The 9,868-nt window shown below is 32.2% G+C and overlaps 2 protein-coding genes across 3 annotated transcripts; both read left to right on the top strand.

Moving 5' to 3' along the window:
* Positions 1–762: 762 nt before the first annotated feature.
* On the top strand, positions 763–5,291 carry LOC11410875 (probable ribonuclease P/MRP protein subunit POP5). Of its 2 annotated transcripts, none has more exons than XM_003615434.4 (4): positions 763–912; positions 2,053–2,237; positions 2,370–2,507; positions 4,676–5,291. In XM_003615434.4, exons 2-4 carry the CDS (start codon positions 2,063–2,065, stop codon positions 4,822–4,824), a joined length of 462 nt encoding a protein of 153 aa, XP_003615482.1. In that variant the 5' UTR covers positions 763–912; positions 2,053–2,062; the 3' UTR covers positions 4,825–5,291. The 2 variants fall into 2 exon arrangements, with proteins under 2 accessions (XP_003615482.1, XP_024639187.1); XM_024783419.2 differs by lacking the exon at positions 763–912 and adding an exon at positions 920–985.
* Positions 5,292–6,711: 1,420 nt separating this feature from the next.
* On the top strand, positions 6,712–8,591 carry LOC11409356 (uncharacterized). Its single transcript, XM_003615433.4, has 2 exons — positions 6,712–7,117; positions 7,524–8,591. Exons 1-2 carry the CDS (start codon positions 6,956–6,958, stop codon positions 8,124–8,126), a joined length of 765 nt encoding a protein of 254 aa, XP_003615481.1. The 5' UTR covers positions 6,712–6,955; the 3' UTR covers positions 8,127–8,591.
* Positions 8,592–9,868: the final 1,277 nt, after the last annotated feature.

Genomic DNA, 9,868 nt, shown 5'->3' with positions numbered 1-9,868 from the left:
CAAACTATTGTCGTCCCCTCTCCTTCTAGACCCTCCTTCTAAATGTAAATTTAACATTAACCCTTCAAATCAAAAATAAACTTTTTTTTTCGAAGAATAAAAAATATACTTAGTATATGGAATAGTTGAAATTTTTGGTTGTAAAATAGTGAGGTACATTGTTTAATAATATGAAGATATTCTTTTATTTTACAAGAATATGAAGATATTCTTAAAAATAGTTTATAAATGTTAAAAATATTATATTATCGGAGGTTCGAACTCTGAACACCATACAAAATGCAACATATTACACAAAGTTATTTTGAACTATCAATTCACCATCATTAAACTCTAAAATTAAAATCTTTATTATAATTTAATGAATGTGATCAGTTTGATCGTGTAAATTTTATTTATTCTAAGGTTTATACATTATTTTTGTGGTTGTGTGTGACTATCAAATATTCTTTTCAAATAATTGAAGAGGATAATAATATTCACATTTTTTTTGGTAGTGAATAATATTCACATCTAACATAACGTAATTTTTTATTTATTTAAAAATTTAAAAATACTGCGTTCTCAACACTGAATTTAAACATGACCTTGAGAAATATATATTAACAAATCCTTTTTTATTTTTTGTTGAAATAATAATAACTAAGATCTTGTTTTTTATTTTGGAGCACGTGTTCCACAACAAATCATTTTAATTTTCAATTTCTTTTGAAGAAGCGGATAAGAAGGAAAGATAAAAGAAAAGACCGTACCGCGAAGACTTTGTCCTCCTCTCACAAACCGACACATGCAAATAAACCGTTAGATTGAATAGGTGCACTGAACTTACAGTAGATTCTCTGCACCCTAATATTACCCCATCTCTCTCTGCGCTCGTTCGCTATCGTCGTCTAGGTTGTGCGATTCTCACAGGTTTGTTCACTTCTTCTTTACTTGCTCAATTACTTTGGATTTTATGTATTTTTGGTTCGAGTTTTTTTCATTGGTAATGTTTCTAGCTTTTTTAGATTTGATTTTTGTTCGTGTAGTTTTTCTTTGGTTGGTGATGAACACCGATTTTAAAACAAAACAGGTTCACAAACCTAATCATGATTTTTTATGTAATGAATAGAGTGAAGATTCAATTCAGTCTATTACAATTTTCTCGCGGCCCAGTTCAATGAAAAATAAATCCAAATTAGTCTATGACATTTTCAATGGCTAATTTTGGGTTTATTTTTAGTTGAATTTGCCCACAAGAAAATAGAAATGCGACCGATGTGATGTGACCTCAGCTATGGCCGTGTTACAGTCGCAGAGGCATCAAGAACCCCTAGGTTGTGGCCCAAGTTGCACCTAACCAACCTTCATTTAAAACCTTGGATTTATGCATTGTGGTGAAAGTGTTTGTGCCAGTGTTGTTAATTGCGAACGGTTTGTTCAAATGACAACACTATGTATTGAAGAACAATAGCAATTTGTTTAAATTTCGGGCTATAGCTGGTTTATGGGAACACTTGTTTGTTCTGATTGTAATTTTGGTGTTTGCTTTGTCTGGTTTTGGGTATTCTAAGTAATTAGGTGCTCGTGTAATTGAACTATTTGGGTTGATACACCAGGAACAGTGGAGTCTGACTGAGAATAGCTATTGTGTCCCCCACAGCTAAGCAGTTTGTGCCACAGTCGCAAATCTGCAAACACCATAGTGAAGAGACGGTGGATAGAGGGTACCGGTGGTGAAACAAGATCTATTTCATTTAATTCTATGCTTTTAATAGGGGAGGAGGACTATTTTATTTATTTTTTTCTTTTGGGGTGGGATGGTGGTGGTGGTGGTGGATGTGAGACAATACATTCCCAAGTGGAGATTCGAACTCGATCTCTTTGTAATCTAGACAGTAACCACTTCATTAGCACACATGGATAGCGAGAACACTATTTAGTATGTAAAGGCTGTGGTAGAATTTTATGAGACTTGCGATCCAATGATCTTAATTAAGAAAAGTGATTGTATGTAGTCTAATACATTGATCTGAGTTCTGATAATTTGAAAACTTTGATTTTGGGTTTTAGGAAAAGGGTGATGGTGTTCAAAAACAGATACATGGTGATGGAGGTTTTTATGAATCCTAACAAGGACCAAGCGGCGGGTGATTCTATTATAATTACACAGTTTAATGTCTCGAATGCAATAAAAGATAGCATCTTGGTGAATTTTGGGGAGTGTGGTTTGGCTGCATCATTGGGATCATTTCAGGGTGAGTAGTTACACAAATTGCTGATAACTCTTCTCCTATTGTTTTTGTTTTCCTTCTGTTTAATAATTTTCTCATGTTAAATGCTATTTCTCATCTTTGATAATATTTTCACTTTTGGGTCTGTGTGTGCAGTCAAGTATGTGAATCCAATCACTAATGTGTGCATCATTAGGGCTTCAAGAGAAGAGTATGAAAAAGTATGGGCTTCCATCACAATGGTCAGAAGTATTGGAAATTTCCCAGTTGTGTTTAATTTGCTTGATTTATCTGGTAAGAGCAAATACTGCATGTTGGCATCCTCTTTTTTTCTTTGTTTGTTGCGAACTCCTTTATGACAATATTGGAATAACAAAAAAAAGGGGTGTGTTAGATACTATTTTGTTTTTCATGGAAAAGAAAATTGAAAAATTCTGGTAGTTTTGTATATGTCATTTAGTTTGATATATTATCAAGTCCTGTTATATAGAAGAAACAGAACATTACTTACTTATGTCAGAAAACCGATGCTTATTATCCGGATCTATCATTCATTTGCAAAACTATTGTTTATTGAATGCCTTCATATTTCATAACCAGTATGTTGTCCCCTCATCTTGGATTATCATTAATGGTAAAACTTATCACCAAATAAACATTATACAAAATATGAAATGGAAGACAACAGAACAGATCAGGGCACCTTTAGCGAGACTAATAGAAAATGTGAATACACCCTGAGATATACTTTTTTTTTAATCGACCCTGAGATAGAAATATTTGTGCTTTTAGTTTATATGTAATCATAAAGTCCTGGTATATAGTTTTGTCAAAAAAAGTCCTGTTATACAGAACTAATAGAAGAAACAGAACATTACTTATGTTAGAAAACCAATGCTTATCATCCTTTCACTTGAATCTATCATTCAGCCATACAATTGAAAGCCTCCATATTTCATAACCAAAATGTTGTTCCCTCATATGTGGATTAATGTTGGGAACACCTTTCTTTTAGTATAAGAAATAATTCCCAAAACTGGGCAGAATTATTTTTTTTGAAGAAGCTAAATTAGCCCATCTAAATTGGCACCAGAGAGAATCGAACATGAGATCTCGAGGAGGAGCACACTCCCAGATCCCAAGCCAATACCACTAGGCAAACCCAAGTGGGTTAAAACTGGGCAGAATTGAAGAATGAGGAATACTGCTATTGAAAGGTTGAGAAATGATAAAGAGAATTGGAGATAATCTCTCCTCCAAGGTTTTCCCCTTCACAATATAGTCACTACTCTATTCACTAAACTTTACAAATATTCAATAATTGATCTCTATCATTGTATTCTTTTTTTTGGAGAAGCTCTATCATTGTATTCTTCTATTTATACATATAGACTTTTAATAACCTCAACTAACTAACAACTCTTAACTACTCTAGTTACCCATTACACCGTCACCCGTCCTCAAAACAACCTTATCCTCAAGGTTGAAATCTATTACTGTCTTCTTGTTCCATTGGGTGCAGAGAATTTTTTTTTTATAAATTCTCCTCATGGAGCCTTTTGCTGAGAGCTTGATGAACCAAATTTTATTTTAACCAACTTCAGATCCCAGTTGTCCGCAGTTTGCTGCAGCACTTGCACACCCACAGCTGTTGCTAATGAAGGAGAATCATTCCCAAGCGCCACATGGGAAAGTTCGGCTGGACAGTAAACTCCAACTTCTGCAATTATGCACTGATTTTGCTTCTTCCTTGTTTTTTCAGCATTGTTTGCAATGACCTGTCTGATTTTAAATTATTTCCATTGAACTAGACCCATCACCTAACTTCCTTGCCCAAAAACAAGATTATTTTTGGCTATCTACTTCATAAATGTTCTCTTGCCGCTGTGCCAAAATCTTTGGAGAAGGTTGTGCCTCTAACTTGCCATTTTGCAGTTCCAACAAGGTCTTGATCTGCTCCATGCCAGGGACTTGGCTGAGGCTTTCGTTTCTCTGTAATAATAATGGATAACCATCGCTAAAAAGAATGATTAATACTATATGTGTAGGTTACAACAATTAAGGCAAAATACATGAGTATATAAACTAATAGATGACATGGCTGTGTTTGGCACAAAGCTTCCTATGTAGAGGGGGATGAAATTTTTGGCAGAAAATTGGTTCGTAGTAGTTTGATATGGACTGTGTTTTGTAATATTTAGATATAGATTGCATCTCCTTTCTTACTATCCAATTAATAGGAATTCATTCTATCCTTGATGCATCACCCTATCTTGTTTTGCATATTACTTTCATTTATAGTACAGTATGATCACCGTCATTTGAATGAAACTATGACCTTTTCTCTGTTTTATCAATTTGATCTTGCCATTTGCCATATATGCATGATACCATATTTTCTTTCACTCAAAGATTTGTTTATGAACATATAGTCCTGATATGAAATTGTACCTTTGGTTCAGGAAATTTACAGGCTACTAAAACTGCTGCATTAAAGTGCGAGGAAGCAAAATTTGAGCAGTTCAAACTTATGGTTGGTGATCGATTATCAGCTGAGGATACACATCGCATGAATAATCATCTTGCTAAGATCGAAGTTTTGGAGCATTGAATATTTCGTCTGTGTTCAATCACAAATTGGCCACAACTCTTGGAAGTTTAAATCGCTAATTGTAATCACAAGGTTAATTTTATCTATGCTAGTTATGTGCATACTCTCTTTGCAGAAAATGCATTGTAGTTTTCCTAGCATATGGTGTAGTTACAACTTTAACCAATGAGTGAAGAGGCTTGTGAAAATTTCAAGACTATCTATAGTTACAGGCTTACAGGGGACATGGTGCTAGCTCCATTGTAACCATGATTGGTATAAGCTCCATCATGCTAGCACAGACAGACATGGATGATAGACGTTCCTGACTAACAAATTGAAGCAAGCTAGTGTACTAGTCTTAATGTAGCAATGTCATCTATTCTATTTATGAGTATTATGTTTTCAAGAACCATACTGTTATTCAGAAAATGCTTGAAAAATTTTGAGTGGTAACTACAGATGATATTTTGATCACTTGTTTTTTATTTTGACAAGAATTTTGATCACTTGTTGATGTTTTTGAAAATGCTGATATCTCCTAGGCAATGTATGTGTGCGAGTCATATTTTTTTGCTTAACTAGTATAACTATTTTCATTAATATACTATTATTTATTAAATTCCACTCCACTTAACTACGATTATTGAAATTCCAGTTGTATCAATGATCCCCCATTTATTGAAATTTCACAATTCAAAACGTTAATCAATCTAGTCCCTATGTCATATATTGTGCCACTCAACAAATTTGATTGTGTTGAGGCGTCATGGTAATTGTCACATTGTCCTGCACATAACGATCCAAGTACATGGGTTTCATATCATTTTACAAAAATGGTATGAACAAAAGGGTGCATTTGTTTTAGCTTAAAAAAAAAAAAATAGATTGTGCGTTAGAAAAATCTAGAGTTTTTTTTAGAGATTTTAAAAGAATTTAAAGCAATTTGTGTTTGTTTACTATCTTAAAAATCACTTTTAAAAAAACAAAGATTTTAACTAGTTCATTTGTTACCTCCTTATATTTGAAAAAATATATATGTTAGAAAAAACTAATCCTAATGGCTTTTCATTTTAGAGGTAAAATAGTTTTTTTTTTTTCTAATGATTTTTCTAAAATCCTAAACAAACACATAATAATGACAAAAGTGATTTTTTTTATAAGAAAAATATTTTTGAAATTGAATCACATGATATTTTTGAAATTTAAGCACACGATCTATTTCTCTATGCTACTTTGGTATCTTTTTCTTACACTTTCTTCTATTTTTTCTTTCTATCTAAAACTCTAAACTTTTCCATGTATTGTGAGGAAAAATTGTTAGATGAAGAAGATGGTGCATTTTACCCCATCAACATCAAGGGATAGGGAGCATTGCAAAACTATATACATGCAATATATTTTGGATATGATAGTCAGGACAAATCCACTTTATGTTTATTAGGGGCATGTATGTACCCCACCTTTCTAATTTTGTAAATACATTTCAAATAATAAAACTTTAAAAAGGTAGTTGAGGTTTTGAGTACGTACAAACCTATTATACATTTATACTTATCTTTTTTATAAGTAATGTGTGTCCACTTTGTCGTTTAACTCTTTAGAAAAAAAAGAACGACTTCATATTTTTATTTCATTTTTCTATTATCTATTTCATTTTTCTTATTATCAAGTATTTTAATGGTCAAAATTTCATCTTTAACATAAATAAATTAAAAATTCGGATTTCAAATCTAATTCTAATACAATATTTTTACCAACTTATCTATGCTAGACTTTCTATTTGTCTTTTTGTTTTTAATCATCACATTATGCATACACTTTTCTCTTCTTCCTTTTCACCTTTTTCTATATCTCAACCACCCATCTTCAAATGTAGCTCACCACAATCCAATGCCATGTGGTTTATATAGCTTGTGTGTATCATTATAAATTCCATGTTTTATGCAAAAGTAATTACTCATTTCGGTTACCAAACAAACAAGGCAACACCCGTGTAACGCTTGTACTGTCTCATATCTCTCTTCTTCTGTTTCAATCTTTCCATATAACACGTAAAAATAGATACACACGACGAATTGATCAGATTCAATCTAAGAATCAAATTTCATCTCTTTCTTGTTAATACATTACATTGCTTCTATAAAATTAAATGGACAAGAAAATTCTTGATCTCATATTAGTCCCTAGTGGCCTCTTTGTAATGGTTGCATACCATTTATGGCTTCTCTACCAAGTTGTTAAACACCCCACAAAAACTGTCATTGGTGTCAATTCAATCAATCGTCGTTATTGGGTTCAAGCTATGATGGAGGTACATGCATAACATATTTCTTCCTTTTTCATTTTCAATCTTTTTGTATTGGTGTATATGTGAAAACAATCATAATTGTACCTACCCACATGAACAATTCAAAATCTTTTTTTCTTAATTTTATTTTCTTTGTTTTAAAGTTTATTAGATTTTGATTCATGAGGTTTTAACTTTTAAAGATTATAAAGATTACGTATTGACTCAAGTGGTTAATGAATTTCAGCTAATACGGATCCATCGATAAAACCCTAGTTTGAATCTTAGCTGAATTTTTTTTCATCAGACGATACTTGTCTCCGAACTCCACGTTGTTAGGTTTTTCTTCCTTAGGGTTAGAAGCGTTAAGACCAAAAAGAACTAATGTTTGCATATAATAAAATTGATTTTTTTGTTTTGTTTTTGTTAGGATGTGTCCAAGAATGGTGTTTTGGCAGTGCAATCTTTGAGGAACAATATAATGGCATCAACCCTTTTGGCATCAACAGCAATAATGCTAAGTTCTCTAATTGCTGTGTTAATGAGTAGTAGAAATGAGGGAAGAAGTGTTGTATCGTTAGTGTTTGGTGATAGAACTGAGCTAGTTTTATCAATCAAATTTTTCTCCATATTGGTTTGTTTCATGTTAGCTTTCTTGTTGAATGTTCAATCTATAAGGTACTATAGTCATGCAAGCATACTCATCAATGTTCCTTTCAAGAAACTATCATCAAACCTTAGACAACAGAAGCTGACAGCTGAGTATGTTGCCAATACAGTTAACCGTGGAAGCTATTTCTGGTCACTTGGTTTGCGTGCATTTTACTTTTCCTTCCCTCTTTTCATGTGGATCTTTGGACCTATTCCTATGTTGTTTTCTTGTTTTGCACTTGTTTCAATGCTCTATTTCTTGGATGTTGTTATTGAATGTGGATGGGCTGCTATTGGAGTTGATGATGCTGACTGTGTTGGAGATGAAGTGCACAAGCAACATCATGTTGACATGGAAATGCAAGAGCCAATTAGAAATTAAGTAGATTGTTAATTAGTGTTATGACTGCAAAACCGTATATCAAAATCCAGAGCGATGCAAATATGTCTGAATTTTGATATAATGGTTTTGCAGTTGTAATACTTGAAATATTTCTGATATAACAATTGTGCAGCCGTAGTATCTGTGTAGCCGCCGCAGAGGATCTAATTTTTTCTAATAGTGGGTTAACTTTTGGCATTGTGGGTTGTAGGCTAGGTAGAAAAGCATGTGTGGTATAAAATACTAATAGAAATCTACATTCAAGTTCAACTCAAGTTGAACTGAATTGTATGTGAACTTAATTTGAGACATTTTGGATGGTTAAAAGTGATGGAATTGGTGTATTTTGGTTTGTAACTTTATTTTCGTTGATATTGTATCAATATCACATAATTTGTACTAAAGTTAAACTCTCAGACTCAATATAGGAAGACAATGAATAGAGAGAGATTTGTTTCTTTTCAATTTGAGCTATTTTATTCACTTGTTTGATTCATAGTAATTTATATTACATCATAACCATTTGCAGGCAATCATTTTACAATAATGTTGCCTCACATTTCTATATGTCATATGTGGATTACAAATTTATACAATTCACCATAGGTGATGACAGTAAAAACAGTTACCATCACTATGTGTAACAATAATAACTAACTAATCAAACATTTTTTAAGGTATAAGTTTTTGAATTTATTATGTTCCATAGTATTAGAAGCTGAAATAAAATAATATCTTCATCTATTTTACTCATAGTTGATATCATGATGGATGTGTCAAACTTAAGACGACCCATTGTAATTCTTTAAAAATTACATTTTATAGTTTCTGTAAAATTATGGTGGATCACCGTTATGATCCAAAGATACACACCTAAAAGAAAATCATTCTTACCTATAAACCTCATTTTAAATTACTAAATATTACTTTATATATCATTATTTTTTCAAACATATCCTTGTTAATAGTGTAAATTTGTCTTGAAAAATGAGAACTCAAGTTGGGCACATGCGTAAGAAGGTAGATTACCATAAGAGATACGGTAAGTCTTGGTAAATCGCACATCGACCTACTAGTAAGTCTAGTAATTCTCTACTCTTTAGTAGATGACACTCATGATGAGCCTCAAATCAAATTTATTTGGATAGATATACACAGATGTATTAAAAGAAAAATGATTTAGTCACGTCGTTTAATTCTTTTATCTTAAAGTTTTTTTTTTTTTTTTGAGTGTGTACTTAAATAAAATTGATTTAAGATTGTTCCCAAGTTAAAATTGTTTTTTTAATAGACGAAATGACAAAGCTGTTATAAACTCACACATATAAGTGGAGGTACTGGGGTTCGAACGCTGGTTATGTCGTCCAACCTAACAATTTCGGTATTTTGCCAGTTGAGCTAGGACTTGTAGACAAAATTGCTTCTCTTTTCTGCTAAAAAAAATTGCTCCTCTTTACAGGCACAGATCTAGTGTGGGGGCAATGGGGTCAAGCGACCCCACTTGCCTCCACATGGGTATTGTATTTTTAACCCAAAATTAGATATATATTTAGTTTGACCTCTCTTTATATAGTATTATTGTCTTCACACAATTTATTTATTACACTACAAAAAATTATAAAACTAAGAAGGATCCTAATGAGTGTTCTAATTTCTAAGAGCACTAGTTAATAAATCAAAAGAAATAGTTTTTTTTTTATAAAAAGTTGTTAATATTATTATATTGATACAAATAACGCTTA

Source organism: Medicago truncatula, chromosome 5 (assembly GCF_003473485.1).
Source record: "Medicago truncatula cultivar Jemalong A17 chromosome 5, MtrunA17r5.0-ANR, whole genome shotgun sequence".
Taxonomy (NCBI): Eukaryota; Viridiplantae; Streptophyta; class Magnoliopsida; order Fabales; family Fabaceae; genus Medicago; species Medicago truncatula.
This window is presented reverse-complemented; position numbering and strand designations above follow the sequence as displayed.